This window comes from Diabrotica virgifera, chromosome 1 (assembly GCF_917563875.1).
Source record: "Diabrotica virgifera virgifera chromosome 1, PGI_DIABVI_V3a".
NCBI classification, from domain to species: Eukaryota; Metazoa; Arthropoda; class Insecta; order Coleoptera; family Chrysomelidae; genus Diabrotica; species Diabrotica virgifera.
Window position 1 is genome coordinate 252064092 of NC_065443.1, and position 23894 is coordinate 252087985.

At 31.6% G+C, this 23894-nt stretch overlaps 1 protein-coding gene and 1 long non-coding RNA gene across 4 annotated transcripts in view; one reads left to right on the top strand and one right to left on the bottom strand.

Annotated features, from left to right (window-relative positions):
- Positions 1–6731: 6731 nt before the first annotated feature.
- Positions 6732–9449, bottom strand: LOC126883305 (uncharacterized). Of its 2 annotated transcripts, none has more exons than XR_007697603.1 (2): positions 8713–9449; positions 6732–7600 (listed from the first exon to the last, which is right to left on the bottom strand). It is a non-coding gene; the product is annotated as an uncharacterized LOC126883305 (long non-coding RNA). The 2 variants fall into 2 exon arrangements; XR_007697602.1 differs by having other exon boundaries at positions 8703–9449.
- A 5851-nt stretch (positions 9450–15300) lies between these two features.
- The window catches only part of LOC126883307 (magnesium-dependent phosphatase 1-like), a 32860-nt gene continuing 24266 nt past the window's right edge, over positions 15301–23894 (top strand). The window contains exons 1-2 of one of the 2 annotated variants that reach the window (XM_050648683.1): positions 15301–15547; positions 15615–15672. In XM_050648683.1, the coding sequence (XP_050504640.1) occupies positions 15508–15547; positions 15615–15672 (98 nt within the window). In that variant the 5' untranslated portion in view covers positions 15301–15507. The remainder of the gene's footprint in view (positions 15548–15614; positions 15673–23894) is intronic. The other variant, XM_050648679.1, reaches the window with a different exon arrangement.

Below are 23894 nucleotides of genomic sequence, written 5' to 3' on the forward strand. Positions count from 1 at the left end.
AAATTAAATGTATGAAGTTGAATGCAATATTCCTCTATTACACGTCAAGCTTTATAAATGGTCACCTTTGTTGCATTATCTCTAAAAGCATCTAGTGTCCATCGAATGTACACTAGATTTTTTTCTATTCGAAATAGATTGAAAAAAAAATATATTGAGATGGCCGGTAAATGAAGTCGGATTGCCCGTTGCCAGATCAAATTTAGCGTCGTAACCACTACAACTCATAAACCATTTGGGGAATAATCGTTAATTGGATTATACTTTTGTATCTTAATAACTTCTCTAAACGGCTTAATCGATTTTGATCAGTAAACATGAGTTTGAAACGTATTGACCAGTAGTATCTGATGGATCTAAGGTCAAGTATGATAACTGAAGCTATTAGGTACAGGAATTATTTAGCTTTCGAAACCGTTTTTCCCACAGAAAATAGATTTTATCATATTTATGAAGCCTATAACCTAAAAATTTGAATTTTCCCGGATATGAGGTATACATCGTTAGATTCGTCTTGAGTCCTTATACAAACGCTAAGTTATTGGCACAATTCGTACGTTGAAATGTTGAGTAATTGTCGAAAAACCAAAATTTTCAAAGTTTAGTTTTTCAGTTTTTCGGCTATACTGAGCCGTGTGTATGTCTGATCCTGACGGCTTGGACACCATTTGAAAGCTTAAGTCAACACTATTGATTTGATATATTTGCGGTTCTCATGCCTCTTCTTGATCCGAATATATATACCCCCAAAAAATATGCCGTTTTGTACCTACAAAGTCCTATAGCTGGCTTATGGGTGGTCAAAAGTCACAAACTACACCGGTTCTAAATCGGCCCTGACCCCCTCTTTAAATACAGAGAAAAAATATCAAATCGGTTTAACTTTCAAACACACATACATACATATCCACAAACATTTTCCCTTTTTTAAATAAAAATTGAGTCACATTTCTAAGCTCTATAACTTTTGAATGGTATAACCGATTTTCAAAATTAGACATGCGTTGGAAAGGTAATAATCAGTTCTATTAGAAACCGCAAAGGTTGGACTAGAATTTTCGAAGTTTTTGGGAGTTTTGGGGACCAGAACGAAAAACAGACCCTAAATAGGAAGGGCCGTAAAATCGACACCCTTGGACCAAAATGGATGGTTGACATATGAATGGGTGAGTCTTTTTCTGAACTTGAAGATGGGAGTTGGCACAATTTTCAATTCAGTCAGATTTAGAAAATTGAACATTTCGTGTATATAATAGTGTCACATATAGAGGGGTGTATTTCTGCGCCACTGGCGAGAACTGCCGTTATCTGGTAATCTTTCCGATATAAAACTAACAGCTTCGATAACTAATAAATCGAAAACTATTAATTTTATCAAAAAAATGTATAATGAACATTTTTTGTTTATAATTAATATTTTTACCAGCATTTGCGGTCAAAATAAAAAAAAAATTCCACCCTCGAGATGAGGTGGCAACTACCCTTGGTAAAAGCGTCTTTCGGCATCATATAGATTTTGATCCTTGGACTATCCACTATTGTTTGTCAAATTTTTAAACAAATCTATCCATTCTGTAAAAATTGCGAAGTGAAAAATTTCAGTTCCTGGACTAATTATACCTTGGAGCTCTATAATTTCTGAACGGCTTACCTGATGTTGATCACTAAACATGAATTTGAAACGTATTAACAAGTAGTATCTGATGCATCCAATATCGAGTATGATAACTGAACGTATTACAGGAATTATTGAGCTTGAAAAACCGTTTTTCCCATAAGAAATAGATTTGATCATACTTATGAACCCTATAACTTAAAAATTCGAATTTTCCCAGATATAAGGTATACACCGTTAGACGCGTCCTGAGTCCTTCTACAAACGCTCAGTTATTGGCGCAATTCGTAGGTTGAAATTGTGAGTAATTGTCGAAAAACCAAAATTTTCAAAGTTTAATTTTTCAGTTTTTTGGCTATGGTTTTCAGTGCGTATGTCTCAGCTTGATCGCTTAAGGGCCATTTGAAATCTTAACTCAACCCTATTAATTTGGTGTATTTGCGATTTTCCTGCCTTTTCTTGAACCTAAGATATATACGCCCAAAAAATATGCTATTTTGTATCTACTTAGTCCTCTAGCTAACTTACGGGTAGTCAGAAGTCAAAAATTAGACCGGTTCTGAATCGACCCTCACACCCTCTTGAAACACAGAAAAAGAAATTCAGATCGGTTTAACTTTTCCACATACATACATACATACAAACATACATATCCACAAACATTTTCCATTTTTTAAATAAAAATTGAGTCATATTTCTGAGCTCGATAACTTTTGGATGGTACAACCGATTTTAAAAATTAAACATGCGTTGGAAAGGTAATGATCTATGCTATCAGAAGCCGCAAAGGTCGGGCTTAAATTTTTGAAATTTTTGGGAGTTTTGGGGACGAGAACGAAAAACAGGCTTTAAATGGGAAGGGCCGTAAATTCCACACCCTTGGACCAAAATGGAGAAGTAACATATGGATGGACGAGTCTATTCGTAAACTTTAAGATGGGATGTGGCCCAATTTTCCATTCAGTCAGGTTTAGAAAATCGAAAATTTCGTGTATATATAGTGTCGCTTGTAGGGGTGTTGTGCGCCACTGGTGAGAACTGCCGTTCTCTATGGATTGCTTACGCTTCTGGTAGTAGCCAGAAACGATTATTTTAACATAATTTAGTAGGATGTACAGTACCTACACTTTCTGCCAAGTATGATAAGATAGGTCAAATAATTTTAAAGTATCGGGTAGGTATACCAATAATTCTTAAAGTTTTAAATAAAGAATAAATTAATTTAAAAAATTATACTTAAACTATTTGACAGTCATACTGGGCAGAAAGTGTAGGTACTGTACACCCTACTAAATTATGTTAAATAATCGTTTCTGGCTACTACCAGAGGCGTACGAAACGGGATAGTGAATGGTTGACCCTTCCCAAATTCTACGCCACTGACAGAACTGCTATTTTAGCATAGTTTGTAGATTCTCCAATTTCTATGCAAATAATATAGTCTTCATTTGTAACGATAAAATCATTGGTTTTAGAGATATTTAAAGTTAAAAAACGAAGGAGCCTAATACATTAATCAAAATAACTGTGCCGTTTTATTTTTAACTTCAAATATCTCGAAAACTAATCACTTTTTCGTTACGAATGAAGAGTATATTATTTACATAGAATATAAGGTTTTTTAAGATATTTTAGTAGGGACTCCAGTCGCTACACTTGCTGCCAAGTATGACAAGTATATGTCAAATGGTTTTAAAGTACTGTATACAAATAGTTTTTAAATTTTTAAATAAAACACCCTGTAACTCAGTAAGGAGCCACATTTTATTTAAGTGTTTTAAGAGCACACAGTAGCGATCAACAGGTAGCAACAAACGCGGTCCAAGATTGCGAAAGTTCTGCGAACTTTCAAAAGTGAGGCAACAGTGCATCGGTAATTCGACACTGACAGTGACGTTTATACAAAGATCTTATACACATAGATTTGGCCAACTCGGAAAAATAGCGTAACGCGGAGCAGTTCGGGTCGGTGGTCTATCTATCTCCCTCTACCGGCGCTTAGCTTTCTCTCTCTAGCATATGATGGCCGCCGCCTGTGTGTCACTGTCGTTCCGTTACTCCCACCTCTTGGTAGATACGCTCACACTCGCACGACAGACAAAGATAGCTAAGCACCGTACTTGATATCGACGTTACACCCCGATGCATTGAGTGGCATATCCCTAGCCAAGTCTATTTTCTTTACATGTCTAATACACATAGGCGCGAAATGTTATACACATAGGCGCGAAATGTTGCCAAGTCAGTGACGTTCGATTTCTTGTTATAAAAAAATCGATTTTTAGTAGTTCCAATGTGACACAAAATCTAGGCACGGGATAAAAAAGTTTATTTGAAAAAAGTGTATTTTTTTGTCTTTCTTAATGGCGGTACAGGCTCCTTTTTTCAATATTTTATTTAGTCATAGAGTAAGTTCCACATACTAACATATTTCTGAAATTGGGCTCTGTGCCGCCATTCTTTATTATATTACGAATATGTGTGCCAAATATCTCGACAAAATATTCAAAATTAGAGCCGCAATCTTGGAACGCGTTTGTTGCTACCTGTTGATCGTTATATACTGTTTGCTCTTAAGTTAAATCTTCATATTTTGTGCCAAGGTTTCTCCAATTACTATATGGACAATTGTTAATTAATGAAACATTCTGTACATTAGAGAGTTATCAAGTAACCCTAGGAGAATACGGTAACGCTATTTTACTGTATACTTTACATGTTATTTATAACGTTGCCGTATTCTCATAGAGTTACTTAATAACTCTCTATTTATTAAATATGAATTTTTAAGATTATAAAATGCGTATTTTCGAATTTTTCAGATTTTAAATCACACAAAATGGCCAAAAATGGCTCGTTTAGAATGGCCCAAAAAGCCTAAAAAAATATTTTCCAGAGCGAAGAAAGGTATTATTTGAATTTGTTTAAACAATTTCTGCCTAAAAATTTCCCCCGGTGCCCTCCAGAGTCCTTCAGATTTAAAGGGGACATTTTTTAATAGGAATCCCGAATCCGCAAAGAAACCGAATCAAAATTTTTTTCAGACGGGAGCGGCATCACAATATCGACTAATTTGCTCAATACTTAATATCTAAATCTTAGACAAGGAAAGAGAGAGGACGAGTAATCCTATGACCAAAAGTGAAGCCAAACTGACACCAGAGATTTTGATCATCGACGTATCTTTGGGGTATTGTTATGCATTGAGTATTTAAAATAAAAATATGAAATGTATTTAAAATGAAGAATTTGTGTACGGTAAATGTTTTATTAAGTTGCTCATATTACGTACATATGTTTCAATACATACATATGTTTTTATTACGAATTTTAGATGATGATTTACTTTATTTTTTATGAAATTTTAACCTTCAACGAACACCCACCACTGGCAACCCATTGTTATTTTTGACGTGACCGCCATGTTTCTGGTGACAAACAAACCAAAAACTGGGGCCTGGGGCCTGCGGTAGGATCACGATCGGTAGAATGGTAGAATGCTGACGTCACGTTGCCTAGCAACCGTCGATTATCGCCTGCAAGCGTGAATTTGGTATCACGATGAATAGAATGGTCGTTTCCAGTCGAATTTTATCCCCACCCTTGTAGAATAAAAATCCTCCTCAAACTACCACTTCTTAGCTGTAGAAAGGACGGTTAATCTCTTTCTTTCTCATGTTGATAAACAAAAACAGAACCAATATGGCAATATGACAGATATTTATTTTTCCCGGTTCCGCATAGAATATTTTTGTCTATTGTTATTGTTTATGTTCACTAATATGTTTTACATAATATTTCAATCAACGGTTTTCCTCATAGACATGTAAAGAAAGTTTCTCGTAGTTTTTCATAGTGACTGTTTTGCAAAAATACAATTAGTTTTTATTTTGAGATAACTAATAGCAGGATAACGAAGCAACAAACCTAAATAACATGTTTGGCTTTCCTTGATTTGGAGACATCAACTTTATTTATTCGTGATACTGGTACCTTAAACCTCTACAGAATAGAATTTTATCTCAAAATAGATTGGTGAATGTATCTACTTACACTGTATGTTTCTTAGATGAATAAAACTTTTTTCTACATAATTGTAGGTACATTTTGATTTTATATACTGTTTAACAACCCATACTTATAGTAAATATAATTTATTCATTAGGTATAAATAATATTTTCTCCACTTGTTTAATAAACCTACCACTAATAACCCTAGTGGTTGATGCAGATAAAAAAAAAAGCTTGACCTTCACTGTGATTGTTTTTAATAAGTTATTTAAATTATTTGTAGTTTTTTTATAAAAATTTGTTTGAATTTAATTTTTTTGATTAAAATTTAAAATGCTTATTCTTTTGCACACATTATTTGTATTCTGAAAGCTTACCTATATAAAGATGTTTAATGCCTGGTTGCACCAACAGATCTTAAACTCTAGATGTGCCTTAAGCTCAGATTGCGAAATATATGTACGTGTGGCATCATTGAGTCTTAGATCAGTTTTCAGCTTGGCACAATGGATTATTTATTTAGATAAGAATCGAAAATTATGGTGCAACGTGAGTGAAACTTAAAGCGGCCATATCTATGAGCTGAGCTGAGTTTAAGATTTGTTGGTGCTACCAGGCATAAGTTTAGTTAATAAAAATATATGATTTTCTATTTTATTGGGAAAAAAGCCACAATTTAAGTGAAAAATGAAATTTATTGACGTTTTAACTTCCACTTCGGAAGCAGTTATCGAAATATAAAATAATATAATAAATTTTAATTTAACTTATTAATGAGTACTAAAATATTAATTAATATTTTGTATTTCAATAACGATTTCTGACTTGGAAGTTGAAACGTTAATAAATTTTATTTTTAACTAAAGCGTGGATTATTTCACAATAAAATAGTATATTGCATACGATACGATATCACAAAGAAGCAGCTTCAGAACAATATAAAAATATATGTAAATTAACTACAGAGGACAGTCTGACTTTTACAAAATTAACCTTAATTTTTGTGAAATATTTTTTCTCAAAAAATGCATTGTTTCTGCAGAAAAACCTCAGAATCCTCTTACTATTATCATTATAATTTTTAGGTTGAAATAAAAATCAATAATGGGTAAAACATAAACTTTATTTAAACTGAAGAAAACATAAAAACAAATATAATCCATGAACATTATAAAAATAACATAAAGACAAATCTTCATAACAAAGTTGTAGTACTTCTCTGTTACATCCAAAACATTTTCTTTCATAGGACTGAAAAAGCACACAGTATTCTCTTAACATTGTTTCATACCAAGACTAAAATGAGAACAAAGAATAAATCACAAATAAACCACAAATTTATGTAAATTGAAAAATAATGCAATTTTACTCTCTATGGCCAGTTTCACCAACAACAAATAAATCAGTGAATAGTTTGATAATTTAAAATTAAATTGACGAATTTTCTTTGTTATAGATATTTAAAGTGAGATTAACTCGTCAATTCATTTGAAGAGTAAATATTTATTTGATAAATAAATAAAATAAGTACTATTTGACGTTAGAGAAACATAGTTGTGTCAGTTTTATCAGTTGAATAATTTTATTCATCGAATAAACTACTATTCATCTTTGGTGAAACTGGCCATTAGTCAATGAAGCTTTACAATTATGAATTCTAGTGCAAAAATAAGTAATAATATTAAACTACTTATAAAAATTATTATGAAACTTTAAATAAACATTTCTTTAAGATATTTATTTATTTATGTTCAAAATACTTCATAATAAGATATAAAGATTCACCTTCCAGCAAAGATAACTAAGAAGTGAAAGTAATCTTTGCCAGAATAGAAATGGAAAATGCTTTGATCTCTATTTTAAACGATCTGCTGCAAAAAAGTTTTACATTTGAGTTTCTCCATATGAAGCATCATGTGTTGCACCTCCCCATCTAGCATCGATGTTTAAAATTTTTAAGTCTGGATCACATGCCTAAAAGATTGTAATATTTTACTTATTATTTATTTTGTTAGTCAAAGTTTTTTCAACACAAATATCAACAAATACTACAAATTTTTGTGATATTTGCAATATAATATATTATGTGATAATACATTATTTTTATAAATTGATTATTGGCAGCATATAGTACATAATATAATATTACAAGTAAGTAGTGTTATATAACAAGTGTTACAATTTGGACATTTTTAGAAAGATAACTTTTCTATTAAGATAGTTATGTTCCCGTTCCATTGGAGCAATTATAGCAACATGTGTGCAAACTATCCAGGACACAGCCAGGAAAATTAAACTTCTGCATAAATTTTCTTTTAAAATTCTCTTTTTGAATGAATGTAGTAGGAAAGATAATCGACTCTTCACTTAGATGTTCAATTGTTAAATTTGTTACATCATTTAAACGGTTGCTAACAGTATTTTGGGCAATTGATATAGTAGTTCCATTTTATCTTTGTCATGGGGCACGATTCATTTTCAAACAAATTAAATCAAAACATAAAGTGAAACGTACGCCGATGTGTTTAGTATATTAGTATACAAAATGTATATACACATCAACGTTCATTTCACTTTATGTTTGACTTAATTTGTTTGAAAATGAATCACTACACATGGGAAAGGTTATAGCGGACGAAAAATAACTGATAGCTCTGACCGACTACTCTTTGATAGGAACTTATTGCATAAAAATAAGTGAGGCAAAAATTGGCAGTGACGGCTCAACACTGCTTGGATGAACATGACATATTATGAGGTATAAGCCTCTCAAAAAAATAGTTCACCATGTCTGTTGTTAATATAAATAGATCTACAAACTCCTAAAGTAAATCCATCACTTTCCCTTCTCTTTATTCTCCTCTATATTATACCTATTTATTTCGTTTCTTAATTGCTCATTTCTTTGTATATGACCAAGTATCCGAGCAGGAAGCATCTGAACGTCGAACTATATCGGTATTTAACATAAACATCAAAATATATTAATAATAATTAATAAGTGATATGAACCTACAACTTATTAATGTGTTATTTTTCCTTTTTAGTAACAGGAATTTATAGAAAAAATACCTACATAAAAATACCTTTATATAACAATGTTCCCTAGTCACAGGTAAAATCCAAAAATTTAGTGATTTCTAATAAAATAGTTCCAAACAACGCAAGACAAAAATAAACAAATTGCAAATAATCCAAATAATCACAAATACAAATAATAATCTTTAGGTTAGCTTTTTGAATACAACCACCACAAAATAAAGACAACCACACGTCAAACGGCAATATTTTTAAGAAGAAGAAGCGATATTTTTAACTCGGCTAGTAGAATATCCGAACATTGCCGAGCACCCATTCTACTTTCCCAAGCGTGTTAACGTGATACCAAAATTGTCGATTGTAGAATTATTTTTGTGACGTCAGCATTCTACCATTCTACTGATCGTGATCCCACCGCTGATTCTAATTCATTTCGACAGTCGCAATTTCATTTCGACACCGCGCGATTCTTGGGGATATTAACCTTATTATGTTGAGACTGCTCAGAATTTGGGTTGGCGCTTCGGTTTCTTGGATTTTGTTGATAGTCTGGGAAAATTATCGAAAAAATACCATTTTTGGGAAAAATTATTTACCAGCTATTTTATTGCTAAAATCGAATCTTAAGATTGCATATATTAGTAATATGGGGTATGACAAGTCCGCAGAAAGTGTGTTATTTTATTTATAAACAAATTAGCACTCCTAAATCTTCTTTTTTTTTTCAATTAGTGGTCTGTAACTCCTATATTTTTTCCTTTGAGCCAAAAACACTCAAATAAAAATTCACCTAATTTAGTTCTGCACAAAGTTATTTTTTTTCCGATTTCCTTCAACAAAAATTTTACTCAGAAAATCCGAGTTTTCCCAAAAAATCTGCCATTTTCAATTAAAATTTTAGGGAAGTACCTAATTATTTATCAATAATTAAATAATTGAAGACATGAAAGATTTATTATAGTAGATTATACAGAGGGGCTAAATTATGGAATAAATTCATTTCTTTAAAACGGACGATTTTGGAGCAAAATCCCGAAAGAGGTCGATTTTTATTTTTAAATTACAATTTTTTGGCATATATTTCATACTAGTGACGTCATCCATCTGAGCGTGATGACGTAATCGATAATTTTGTTAATGGGAATAGGGGTCGTGTGGTAGGTCATTTGAAAGGGCGTTTAATTCTCTATTCAGTAATATAAACATTAATATCATTAGGTATTTATACATGGTTGCCAAAAAAAATTTTGAATTAAATTAATTGGCGCAAAAAGAAGAATGTATGTAATTTATTTAACTCAAAATACATTGTACTGCTGTCAGAAAATAGAAAAAAAGGTTTATTTCACAAATAAACATTTCTTTTCGCTTAAATTAAATCACAAACAGACTCCCTCCTACCTATTGGCAGTTTGAACTTTTAATTTAAGCTAAAAGCAATGTTTATTTGCAAAATAAACATTTTTTTCTATTTTCTGACAGCAATACAATGTATTTTGAGTTAAATAAATTACATGCATTCTTCTTCTTGCGTCAATTAATTTAATTCAAAATTTTTCTTGGCCTCCCTGTATAAATAATGAAACTAATGTTTATAATACTGAATAGAGAATTGAACGCCTTTGTAAATGAGCTACAACACGAACCCATATTCCTATTTAAAAAAATAATTACGTCATCACGCTCGGATGGATGACGTCACTAGTTTGAAATATATGCCAAGAAATTTAATTTAAAAATAAAAATCGACCTGTTTCGGGATTTTTCTCTAAAATCGTCCATTTTAGAGAAAATGAATTTATTCCATAATTTAGCCCCTCTCTGTATATCAGGAGACCGGCGACAATCTAACCAATAGTTTAGCAATAATTAAAATGTTAATTAAAAAATTTCGGTCGAAATAATAACCAGAAAGATTATGATACACCAGAATAACTATGATTTTCATATAAAAAAGCACTATACCTATTCAACGTACCTTACAGGATTGAAATTGGACCATTTGAGCGGTCTCGGGAATGTTATAAAGAAACAATTTTTTGGCTTATAAACAAATAGAACCCCTCAGAAAATATTAGATTAAATTAAATTAAGTTAACGCTGTTGAAAAGAGCACGGCTTCTGTGTCCTTTTCGAAGAAAAACAAATTGAATTGCGAGGAGTGATTCCAGGTATAACCGGTCAAATTTGACCGGCATTTGCGACAGAGTTATAAACAACAGGATTTTAATCTTTGAACCATTAGATACCTTTTAATTCCGGTCTTCTTTGTACATACAAATTTTCATATCTTCAAGACACTCATAACAAAAAAGATTTATGTCACTGTCACCAAATTATTTAATTATTGATAAATAATTACTTCCCTCAAATTTTAGTTGAAAATTAAAGATTTTGTTTGGAAAACCCGAATTTTCCGAAGAAAATTTCCGTCGAAGGAAATTGGAATAAATTATTAATGTGCAGAATTAAATTACTGTCAATTTTTATGTGAGTGTTTTGGTTTAAAGTTAAAATTTTCGGAGTTTTAGAGCAATAATAAAAAAAAAGATTTCGGAGCGCTAATTTGTTTATAAACAAAATAGCACACTTTCTGTGGACTTTGCACAGCTATATTACTAATATAGGAAATCTTGAAGATTTTATTTCAGCATGTCCAGCAATAAAATAGCTGGTAATTAATTTTCCTTGTTTTTTACTAATTTTCCCAGATTATTACCTCACATCTTTCATTGAGTTGATGATTCATGTTGTGGACATTCTCAATTATTATATTTCTAATTTACTATTCTATACTATATTCGCTCTCGCGAGATTTTTTTTGAGACATTCGGAATAGGAAACCTACAACACAAAAATTCCTACCTCACACTATTAACTGCTAAAATCAACTCAAATCAACTTAATCTTTCATTAAAAAAAGAAGAATTATTAGAAATAGTGGGAGTGTCTACTAATCTCATAAAATTTTGTGAAGTTTATTTCTACAAAATATTTTTATTTTGTACAATAAATAATTTTCTCATTTGCTATCAATACATTATAATGGTTTAAATAAATAAATATTGATTGGCGTAAGGTTTATGTTATTTTTATGTCCGTTTACTATTAATAATATTGGATATGAGCAGGTGCGTTGGTTTTGTAGTAATTTCCAGTCACTTCTGACAACTGAATTTTTCAAAAAAGAAATTACTAACGTCAGTGTCAAAAAAAATCTCGCGAGAGCGAATGTAGTATATCTAATTCCTCAAAACAAGCAAATTTCAATTAAACCCAGCTATATTATAATACCTTTTGGGACTTCATTAAATTGCGGGGTCTGAGAAGTTAGCTACAGATACAAGGAAATGAAGGCGTAACAGTGTTGCCATGTGTTCTTAGAATAAATCGGGAAAGAGCATGTGATATGTTTTTATTAATTTATTTATTGACAATAAATGTAAAACATTAACTACATATAGTATTTTTACTACAAAAACGTTATTACGTAGGTCAAAATTTTTGACGTAAGAGAACTGTCAAAACATTAGATTGTGACTTTTCATTATTGCTATGTTTATTATAAACACGGCAATATGAAAAGTCACATTCTAATGTTTTGACAGTTCTCTTACGTCAAAAATTTTGACCTACGTAATAACGTTTTTGTAGTAAAAATACTATATGTAGATAAAATAACGACAAATTTTTTTTAATTTTTAATGTTTTCTAATTATCTCGAAATACCAAGATTTTAGTATCAATAATAAAGTTAAAAAGTGTAAAATAAGTAAAATTCTGCTGCTTTAAGATTTTACTATATATTTTTTGTTTATTATAATCTATATGAAAATAAAATTTGTAAAATAAAGTGCAAAGTAAGTAAAATTCTGCTGTTTTAAGATTTTACTATATACTTTATTTATTATTATCTATATAAAAATAAGATTTGTATAAATAATAAAGTCACCAATAAAATAATTACAGATTATCTAATAGTATAGCATCTTTTCAGTTGAACTTATAGCAATCGAAAAAACTCTAACATTGATTTAAGACAAGAATATAGGGCTTTTCATTCACAGTCATTTGTTTCGAGCTTCTGTCATATTTAGTATAATCTGTGTATATTAATATTATACACAGATTATACAACATCTGACAGAAGCTCGAAACAAATGACAATAGATGAAAAGCCCTATTAAAAAGCTGTGATAATAAGAGACTCCAGAATATATGCAACTGAAAACACAGATATACAAGTCCACAGAAATAATAAAGCTGTGATACAGGCTCCAGACTATATGCAACTGAAAATACAGATATACATACAGTACTATTATACAGATATACAGAAAGTCCACAGTACTATTATAGGAAAAATATAATTTGTCTAAAATGGAAGTGGTAGGTATCTATTTATATGGGTAAAATGTAGGTATATATTTTTTTGTATAAATATACAGGGTGTCCCGAAAAGATTGGTCATAAATTATATTATACCACAGATTCTGGGGTCAAAAATAGGTTGATTGAACCTCACTTACCTATATACAATAGTGCACACAAAAAAAGTTACAGCCCTTTGAAATTACAAAATGAAAATAGATTTTTTTTCATATATCGAAAACTCTCAGAGATTTTTTATTGAAAATTGACATGTGGCATTTTTACGACAGCAATATCTTAAAAAAAAATTAAGTAAAATTTGTGCACCCCATACAAATTTTATGGGGGTTTTGTTCCCTTAAACCCCCCCCCCAAACTTTTGTGTACGTTCCAATTAAATTATTATTGTGGCACTATTAGTTAAACACATTCTTTTTAAAACTTTTTTGCCTCTTAGTACTTTTTCGATAAGCCAGTTTTTATCGAGATATTTTGAATATTTGTCGAATCCACCACATATTTGTATATGGTTAAGTGTACGGTTATAGAGACCTGTTAATAATCTGAAAATTTATTTATAATTTAAATTTTTAGGTATATTTTGAAAAAGAAGCTACATCTCGATAAAAGGTGACTTATGAACAAAAGACTAAGAGACAAAAGTTTTAAAAACACTGTGTTTAACTAATGGTACCACAATAATAGTTTAATTGGAACGTACACAAACATTAGGGGGGTTTAAAGGAACAAAACCCCCATAAAATTTTTACGTTAATATATTGAAAAAGAAGCCGCATCTCAATAAAAACTGGCTTATCGAAAAAATACTAAGAAGCAAAAAAGTTTTAAAAACGTTGTGTTTAACTAATGGTACCACAATAATGAATTAATTGGAACGTACACAAAAGTTTGGGGGGGTTTAAGGGAAAAAAATCCCCATAAATTTTTTATGGGGTGGACAAATTTCACTATAATTTTGTTTTAAGATGTTCCTGACATAAGAATTATACATGTCCATTTTCAATAAAAAATCTCTAATAGTTTTCGATACTTATATTGAAAAAAATCGATTTTCATTTTGTAACTTCAAAGGGCTGTAACTTTTTTTGTGAGCACATTTGTACTAAGGTAAGTTAGGTTCAATCGAACTATTTTTGACCCCAGAATGTGTGGTATAATTTATGACCATTCTTTTCGGGACACCCTGTATAATATTATAATTCCATAACAAAACGTCAACCTGGTAACAAATGTAAATTTAGTGTTGTGTATTATAATGTAATGTGTATTAGTATTAATTAAAGTACTTATTTGAAATGACAAATATCGCGATAATAAAGTGTCTTATTTATCAAACCGACAAACGCAGAAATTAAAAAAATTGCTATTTGTAATAAGTATAAATAATTTACATAAAACTGTCAGAACATTTAATAATTAATTAAAAGAAATATACAGATCTACAAATTATAGATATGTAATAAACTTAGTAAACTTATGTAAATGAACACAAAAATAACGTACTGACGAAGTAAACACTTTTCAGTAACTAAAAGCATTTCAGTATTCAGGTACATTCATTCCAAATAATAAAATAATAAAACGAAATATAATATAATAAAAAGAAAGTCATAAAATGTATATCTGCGGAACATCTGTGCAATCTGGCAAACGCAAATTTAAACGTTCTCACTCTATTGCCAAATCTACTCAGTAACCTATCAGGACAATTGCCACAAAAAAATTTCTAATAATTAACTGCAATTAATATCAAAACAAACAACAAATATTTATTCGTTCATATTTTACATACATTAAAAAATAGCAAAATCCATAAAATAATGTAAAAAAGATAGTTTTCAAAGCTTTCTCTGTATATTTGAAGCGTGCAAGATATTATACATTATATACATTATAATCACATGGCAACACTGTCAAACTTCAATTCAACGTTCTATGAAAATCTACTGTGGCTAACTTCTCAGACCCTCCAATTTAATGAAGTCCACCTTTTGATTTAGTTTTCCTTGCAAGAAATAAACAAAACACATCTAAACTAAACCTAACCTCGCTTTTGGCCATTCATTCATCTCCGTGTCAAATAATTTCGACAGTCGCCATATTGAAAGCGACTTGTTTTTGGTCGAAATTTGATTTAGAATCAGGTTGGAACGTGTGTTTTAAATGAGTGTTACCCGTCCTCTCTTTTTTCCTTGTCTAAGATCTAAATCGAAAAAGAAGTGAAGGTCAATAACTATCCCTTAACTATCCACTAACCCTAACCTCAACTGTCACTTTTGTTTTTTGTTTATTTTAGATGTTTTGATTTTGATTCAAATGTTAAGTGATTAGGAGTGTACAAATATTTTAAACATACTGAATCTGAATCTACTTTCAAAAAATTTTATCATAGTCATAGATTTACTAAATATAGACACAAACCTTGGTCATGGTTTTGTAGTTAAAGAAGCATGGCTTCAAACAATTTAAAAATGTTGGTTTTTGATTTGGGTAAATGTGTTTAATGTAACCACATAATTTTAATCAACATATAACTATTTTTATAATTTAATTTTAGATCGAACACTATGGCAAGTGAGGTTGGATAAGGAAGTAACACCCCCTTTTAAAAGGAAGTAAGAAGTCCCAATATTTATAATTTGCTAAATTATTTTATTTGCATAGGTACTACTTTATAGAAAAAAAAACGGCACTTATCGGCCCGCACGTTATTATTAAAACCTTGATTACACGTAACGAGTATTGTAGCGAGCCAGTGTTCTCGGCCGAGTGCTCGTCTGGTATAAACATACTAATGAGTACTTGGCCGAGCACTCGACCCAGTCATATGGCGAGACAGTCACTCGGATCTTGTTCTATTTACTAGGCCGAGTCTTCGACCTCCCACCCTTCAATCTTATACTCGCCAATCCACTCGGTATGTGTTAACAACACTCACTGTGTAACTGCATATTACCACTTCATCAGAGAAGACGACTTGTGTTAATCAATATGATAAGTCACACCCGTGCTTATGAAATTTCAAATCTTTGGAGTATAAAAATAAACAAATACGTGACGCAGCATATGTATCGATTGTAGAAGAAATAAATATTGTTTGTTTTAAAACTCAAGAAGTCAAATAAAAAAAAATTAAGTTCGACATATAGACAAGAAATACACTGGGGTGCAAAATTAACCGGACACCTTAAAATGGGTCATTTTTGATTTCTCGAATTTCCTAAAGCTGTTATCCGATTTAAGTGATTTTTTAATATGTTATAGCCTTGTCCTTTATCAATATCGCTGTAATAATATTGTGGCTAAACAGGTAAATTTTCATTGCATACTGGGTGTACTAATGAAACTGTTTTTTTCTTAAAATTCGCATCACCCTGTGAAATATTCTAGCATTTATAAAATACTCAAATTAAAACCCAACTATAGCCTTATTTTTTCTCAACATTCTGTTTTTTGATTAATTCGCTTAAGTGGAACCATAAAAATGTTAGAAAATTTAACAACTAGCCATGTTCTTTTTCAATACAGGGTGTTTCTAAATAAGTGCGACAAACTTTAAGGGGTAATTCTACATGAAAAAATAATGACAGTTTGCTTTATAAACCTATGTCCGCAAATGCTTCATTTCTGAAATTTTTCCTACAAACTGACGATTTATTTATTGCTTAAAAACCAGTTGAGATATGGAAATGAAATTTGGTGGGTGTTAAGACGTAGTTATTGTACATTTTTCGACATGCAAGTAAGAATTTAATATTCACCATTGGCGCGCATACGGGTAATATAAGCCCTAATATTACCCGTATGCGCGCCAATGGTGAATATTAAATTCTTAATTGTATGTCGAAAAATGTGCAATAACTACTTCTTAAAACCCACCAAATTTCATTTGCATACCTCAACCGGTTTTAAAGCAATAAATAAATCGTCAGTTTGTAAGAAAACTTTCAACACCCCCTATCTCGGAAACGAAGCATTTGCAGACATATCGTTGATAAAGCAAACTGTCATTATTTGTTCATGCAGAATTATCCCTTAAAGTTTGCCAATTATTATTTAAAAACACGCTGTATTGATGAAAAACAAGGCTAGTTGTTAAAGTACCTAACTTTTTTATTATCCAACATAGGCGAATGAATCAAATAACAAAATGTTGAGAAAACATGAGGCTATAGTTGGATTTTAATTTCAGTATTTTATAAATGCTAGAATATTCCACAGGGTGATGGGAACTTGAGAAAAAAACACAGTTTGATTGATACACGCGGTATACAATGAAAATTTAACTGCTTAGCAACAATAGTATTACAGCGATATTGCTAAAGAATAAGGATATAATATATTTAAAAAATCACTTAAATCGGACAACAGGTTTAGGAAATTCGAGACATCAAAAATGACCCATTTTTAAGGTGTCCGGTAAATTTTGCACCCCAGTGTAAAAAAATCAATGAATCGAAGAAATCGGGAGTACCGAGATTTGGTCTTCTTAAAATCCATTGTCTATAGTCCAAAGACGCTTATCTCCTTCTCATAATATATCCGTCAATTCTTGTATAAGCAGTGGTATAAGCCGTTTGATATAATATATTTTTAATATTAGCTTTACGATCCATAAGTACACTAATCCTTGTTTTTGTGAATCGAAACCACAGTATATAGAGGTTCCACAGTAAAACCACTCCTCTGTCGGCGCTTTGATCTCAAGAAGTAATACCGGCAGTATGCAATTGGTACTTCACCAGTTGTGGATGCGGGTTTTCCCTGTTAAAATCTGTACGTTTCTATGCGACTAGCAATGCGAGAGTGGGGCAAAAGCGACTAAGAACATTGCTCTATCGCCATGCGCGACTAGAGATTTTACTTCCAATTTTTCGGAGAGTGGTTCTACTGTCCCTCTTTATACTGTGTCGAAACTGAACTGACTCGCCTCCAAATTCAAAAATTGCCAAATATGTATAAACCATCTCTCGCCCTCACCACTGTCTCGGCCTAGTAACAGTTTGCTGTCTCGCCACTGTACTCGTTACGTGTAATCAAGCCAATAGTGATAGTGGGTTACTAAAATTTATGTCTGCTTATTACTTAATCAACCCTCCAGCGGATGGGTGAGACCTGTCACTCCACTTTCATATAACTTGAATAATTCTACTTGTAAAAATATAATTTCTTGGTAAATTTTGAAAAACATTGAACTTGAAATATATCTGCAATGGACATCACCTGACAGAACATGTAATTTTTTTTTATTATGGGCCATCTGTATATGCTCGATTGAAAATTACCTCTGTAATTCCTCTAAATTTAGTACAGTATTTTACGTCACACTTCATACATTTAGCGTTTAGTTGCACACACACATACACACTCACACAACAAAGTAAATCCCTGCTTCAAGTCATAAGATTCATAGGATGAGAATGTCTCAGGTGTCATTCTGATCTGCAAATGAAATCTTTCTGGGTCATTTTTTAGTTCGGGGAAAAGATGATGGTATTCACCTAAATGGCTTCTTTTCAAATTTATTAAATGCACTGAAAACCGTTTGTTGGTATATTACCTATCAGCCACTACATCAGCTGACATTTTATGACTATCATCACTTGACTAACACAACATCGCAAAAGCACTCAATCTTTTTGTCATTCAAATTTTATCAAACTACTTCACTTGATAGTGGTCCTAGCTTGAGTGAGCAGTGCAGGTAACCTCCTTGCTATGTGCTGTCGACTAACAGCATCCACCATGAGGTAGAAACCTCCACGATGACCCAGTTGTTCTGTTCATACCCTAAGTGTTGGCTGTCTATTGTATATAATAGCAAGCTGCAAGGAGTGTGCTGACCGAATTTGAATATCGATATTTTCTGTATGGAGTTTTTTAATCATTGTTGTTTGTTAGTTATTACAATATTATTTTTCCCTTAACACGTTCCCTGCGGCAACAGTTTTTAAATAACTTCCCATTTGACGGAACAAGGTTAAAGACCTCGTCATAAAACTTCTTAATTGACGGATAAATTTTTTTTAAAACTTCCCTACCTGCTAAGGCTGTAAAATCTTTATTTTTGAAACATATTTAATGTTATTGGTACCATTTAAATCCTTATAGAGTACTCTAGTCGAATTATTATAAAAAAATGTATGAGGTTTATTTGACCCCTTACTACCATAAAATACGATTTTTACCCATTTAACAACTAAGGAATATTGTTTGACAGTTTTACTATGAGTTTCTATAAAAAATATTCAGTTCTCATTTATTATAACAAAACAATTTTCAAAAATACATTACAACCTCTTTGAGGTCATATTTTATATGCCCCAAACCGCCTGATGAGAAAGTTTCTAACTCAGTTAGACCTTATAGGCCTGGATCCCGCGTACCAAAAAAAAGTTGATTAATAGCAAGCTGAAAATTTGTTAATAGCTTAACGGTGTCTAGTCGGACAAAATTTCATGTTTTTGATGAAAACAGTTTAAAAATTTTTAATGCCAGATTACGAAAACGTCCCATGTATTTTGTTGGACAGAACGTCGAATTAATTTGCTACTCTTTCATTAAACTCTCATGCAAAAATCAGACTGCTATTACTAATCAACACGATTCCTGCCATTTGACATGTTCTTCGTGTTTCACTCATTAAAATGTCCAGTTGGTGATAAACACCAGTCTGATTTTTGCATGAGAGTTTAATGATATGGTAACAAATCATTTGGAAGTTCTGTCCTACAAAATACATGGAATGTTTTCGTAGTCTGACGTTCCAAATTTTTAACCTTTTCCATAATTAAAATTTCCCCTGTACCAGTGTTCCCATACATCAAAGTTTTTCCGACTAGACACCGTTAAGCTATTAACACATTTTCAGCTTGCTATTAATCAACTTTTTTTGGTATGCGGGATCCAGGTCTATTATAAAAGTCTTATAAAAATTGATTCTGCCCAGTGCGTAGCGTGAGTGTCGGCCGCCCGGGGCGGAAGACAATTTTGCCGCCCTCTTAATGAGGTATTTTAATTTATTGTATATTGTATGCTATACATTACATACATTAATTATAGAGAACTTTTTGGCGAGAACAGTCATCATTACAGATTTTACAGCCTTAGCAGGTAGGGAAGTTTTAAAAAAAATTTATCCGTCAATTAAGAAGTTTTATGACGAGGTCTTTAACCTTGTTCCGTCAAATGGGAAGTTATTTAAAAACTGTTGCCGCGGGGAACGTGTTAAGGGAAAAATAATATTGTATATTATACAGGTTGGATTTTAAATTAAAAAGTTTATCTAGGTTTTACAATCACGTTTATTAATACAAAAATTCTTTAACTTTAACCAATTATGTAGATATATTGATATAACTTAAGTACCTTTCACTTAAGATTAGGTACACCTTGACTATCGACAAAATTAAATAAAATCAATTTTTAATTAGAACTAGAACGATACTATAATGTTATATTTTTATCAAAAATAACCATTTTCAATTTCGTTGCAACACGAAACTACAGCCGCATCATTATTCTAGTTCCATTATTAGTTTTTTTTTATAGTTTTATCTTTATTGAGAAGTAATATGAGTATTTTTTAGAATTAAAAACAAAACTTCCGTCTTCAATTAAAAATGTATACGTCTACTTTTTTTAAAAGCAAAGTCTTTTATTGCACCGTCAATATCTATCGCATCACACACCTCTTACTCAATAGACAAAATAGCCAAATTAGTTAGTCTTATAGTACTCATTGTCGATCTTAAATAATTTTTAATCAATTTCAATTTTGAAAACCCCTCTCATTGCTGGCATCTCACAGCAACTGTGAAAAATATTCGGAATATTATTAAAATATTGGGCAGAGTATCTTCCAGCTTGGATTTAACAATAAATTTAAATAATTCAAGTTAGTGCATTAATCAATTTCGTTGCCTGTAGCAGCAACGAAAGTCCGCAGTCGAAGTTTTTATAGCTTGAAACCCTGCTCGACAATTTCGTCAGATGCGTAGTCTCTACATTTCTACATTCAGTGCACCCCCACCCCCTTATCTATGATTCAGTGTTGTCTGGATCTAATAATATAGCCGACGTTAGATAAACAAACTTATCCGTTAAATTCTGTACCTGTTTAAAACGCTCACGAATTTCTACAATAACTCTCTAACGAAGAAAACAGCTTTCGTCTCAACTCATTTCAGACAAGTTAGCACCACTAGTTCTGTCATCAAAAATATGCTTTCTTGTTATCCGCCTCCGAGGTTTTATGGAAATTCCAAGTTCTTCACACATATTTTTGCATAACCTACAACGCCATTTGTCCATTCCTCTCTTTTCTCTGTCAATATCATCTGCAAAGCATTTACTTTATGAGCGCACAATCTTATGTCAAGTCCCCTTGTTTGTAAATATTTTTGTGCATCATTCACTTCATGTAGCACCGGTTGCCACAGGCCCAAAAAAACAAAGAAAGGAAAATGACTGCATCGAAACGAGTAAAGCACCTGCATCTGTGCTAGTGTTTAAGCTTTCACCTGCCTCTGTCAGTTTTTCCAAAGTGACGAAAATGTCTTTGTAATGATGCCATGTCACATTTACGGCATCGCCTCTTGCACTCCACCGCGTGTCTTGAATCCTTCTTTTGCCTGTAGTTGCTATCAGAACTTCCCAACGATGTGTCGATGAGGAAAAAAAAAGAATAAGAACGTTCTAAAGTGCCGAAAAAAGTTGTGCTGATTGTTAGTCATAAACGGGGAATTCCCACAAATAAGTATAGACGTTGTTGCCAGTCGCTACAAAATATCCAAAGAAAAGGAATTCCCCGAATTCGTCACAAAATAATTAATGAAAAATTCCGTGCTCCTTTCAATCGGTCCGACTTCGTAGTTGCGATAAAAATATAAAATGGTTCAAATATTTACAAAATATTTTTATTATTGTTAAATTTTGCCGCCCCCTAAAACGTGCCGCCCGGGGCGGAGCGCCCCTGCCGCCCCCACTACGCTACGCCACTGATTCTGCCACATACGAAGAACTTTGATTGGGCCAAATAGACCTCGTCCCGCAGGTACCGTGTTAAATTGGAATATTTACTTTTGGGCTACCTTTTCTTATTTCATTGTAAACTAAAAATAGATGCAAAATCTGAAAAACGTTAGGAATGTTTTGTGACTATTTAGTCCATTCTTTCACGGTTTTTGCTCTAAATTTTAAAGAACCGCTTAGATTGACATGAAATTTGGCATACGTATAGCTTACATGTCAAAGAAAAAAAGTGATATTGTGCCGATGTGTGCTTTTGCCTTAATTTTTTGGATATTTCACGTCGAAATATTCTATTTTAAATTTGGTAAATATGAATCTATTTTTCATTGGCTATAACTCTGGTTCTACGAGATCCAGAGACCTAACGCGTACACCATTTTTTTACTTTTTTATAGGCTATATTTTTGCTAAGAACGTTTTTTTTGACAAAATACTTACTTTTTGAGTTATTTGCGAAAAACTGTCTAAAAATGTGGTTATTTTGTTGAAAAATGAACATATTCACTCGCAAATAACTAGAAAAGTGTTGACTTGGCGAAAAATCTCTATAGAACAAAAGTTACTTAAAATTAGCCAGTTTATCCATTTCCTGACTTTCTTTGGACGAATATTTTTTCACCCCCAATAGGCGGTGGAAACCACCCCCAGGACAAAAGCACATATTGGCACAATATCACTTTTTTTCTTTGACTTGTTAGCTATGTGTTTGCCAAATTTCATGTCAATCCAAGCGGTTCTTTAAAATTTAGAGATTTTGCAATATTTTACCGTTAAAGAACGGACTAATTTATTTGTAGCAAATCTTGAATATTGAAATTATATTTTATTGTTTTATTTTGGTCCTCGCCCGTCTGTTTGTGTAATTTTATTTCGCTCTGTTGCTGAAAAATTAATATTTTTTATAACACCACATAAGTTCTTTAAAATTTTAAAAAACTTAATTGTGTTCTAATGATTTTAATAATTTTAAAAATTGTAAATAATCAAAATAATTTTCAAAATTATTAAATTTATTATCAAAATTATATTATTTTCTATTGTGTTTAATGAAGTACTTCATTTTATGTTTTAAATTTAAAACTACTGGTTTGTGATGAATAAAAATAAAAAATAAAATCACAGATTTAATATTTTCAAAATTTTAATAACCTTTATTTTTTTTTAATTTTAGTAAATAACAAAGGCTATAGCGGAATAAGATGGTCAAAAATGCCCCCGCACCGATCAGCCCCGCTACTTATGTTTTCGATAAAGGATATAAAATTATGCCCTCATGCAAATTTTTAGCTTCCCAGAGGTCCTAAAACGTCTTAAATCGAGAAAAGAAGAATTTTTAGGTTTTATTTGTTTGTGAGCGCAATTTTACTTTAAAAAATCTGAAAAAATTCAAGAGGTTGTATTTTTTTAATACAAAACAACCTAATTTGTTTCAGATTTTTGTAATGAAAAATGAGCCCAGGAAAAAATTTTGAAATTTTTAAAAAAATTTTAGGTTATGATAATATGATTTGGCCAACTTTTAAATAGAATTTTTAATATCTGAGCGGAAAGACCGAAAAAATCGAAAAGACCGTTTTTGGCTGTCTCGAGATCATCTCGGGACAGCCAATTTTAGGATCCTGACTACAACAACTGAAAAAAACTAAAATTATGAATTTTGTCATAAAATTTGGTATGTGGGGTTATAATAATATTTGGAACAACTTTTCCAAATAACTTTTATCGATATCTGTAACGCGAATCAAATCAAATCGCATATCGAAAATTCACCCCGTTTGTGGATTCGCAGTAGGCCGCGTTTAAA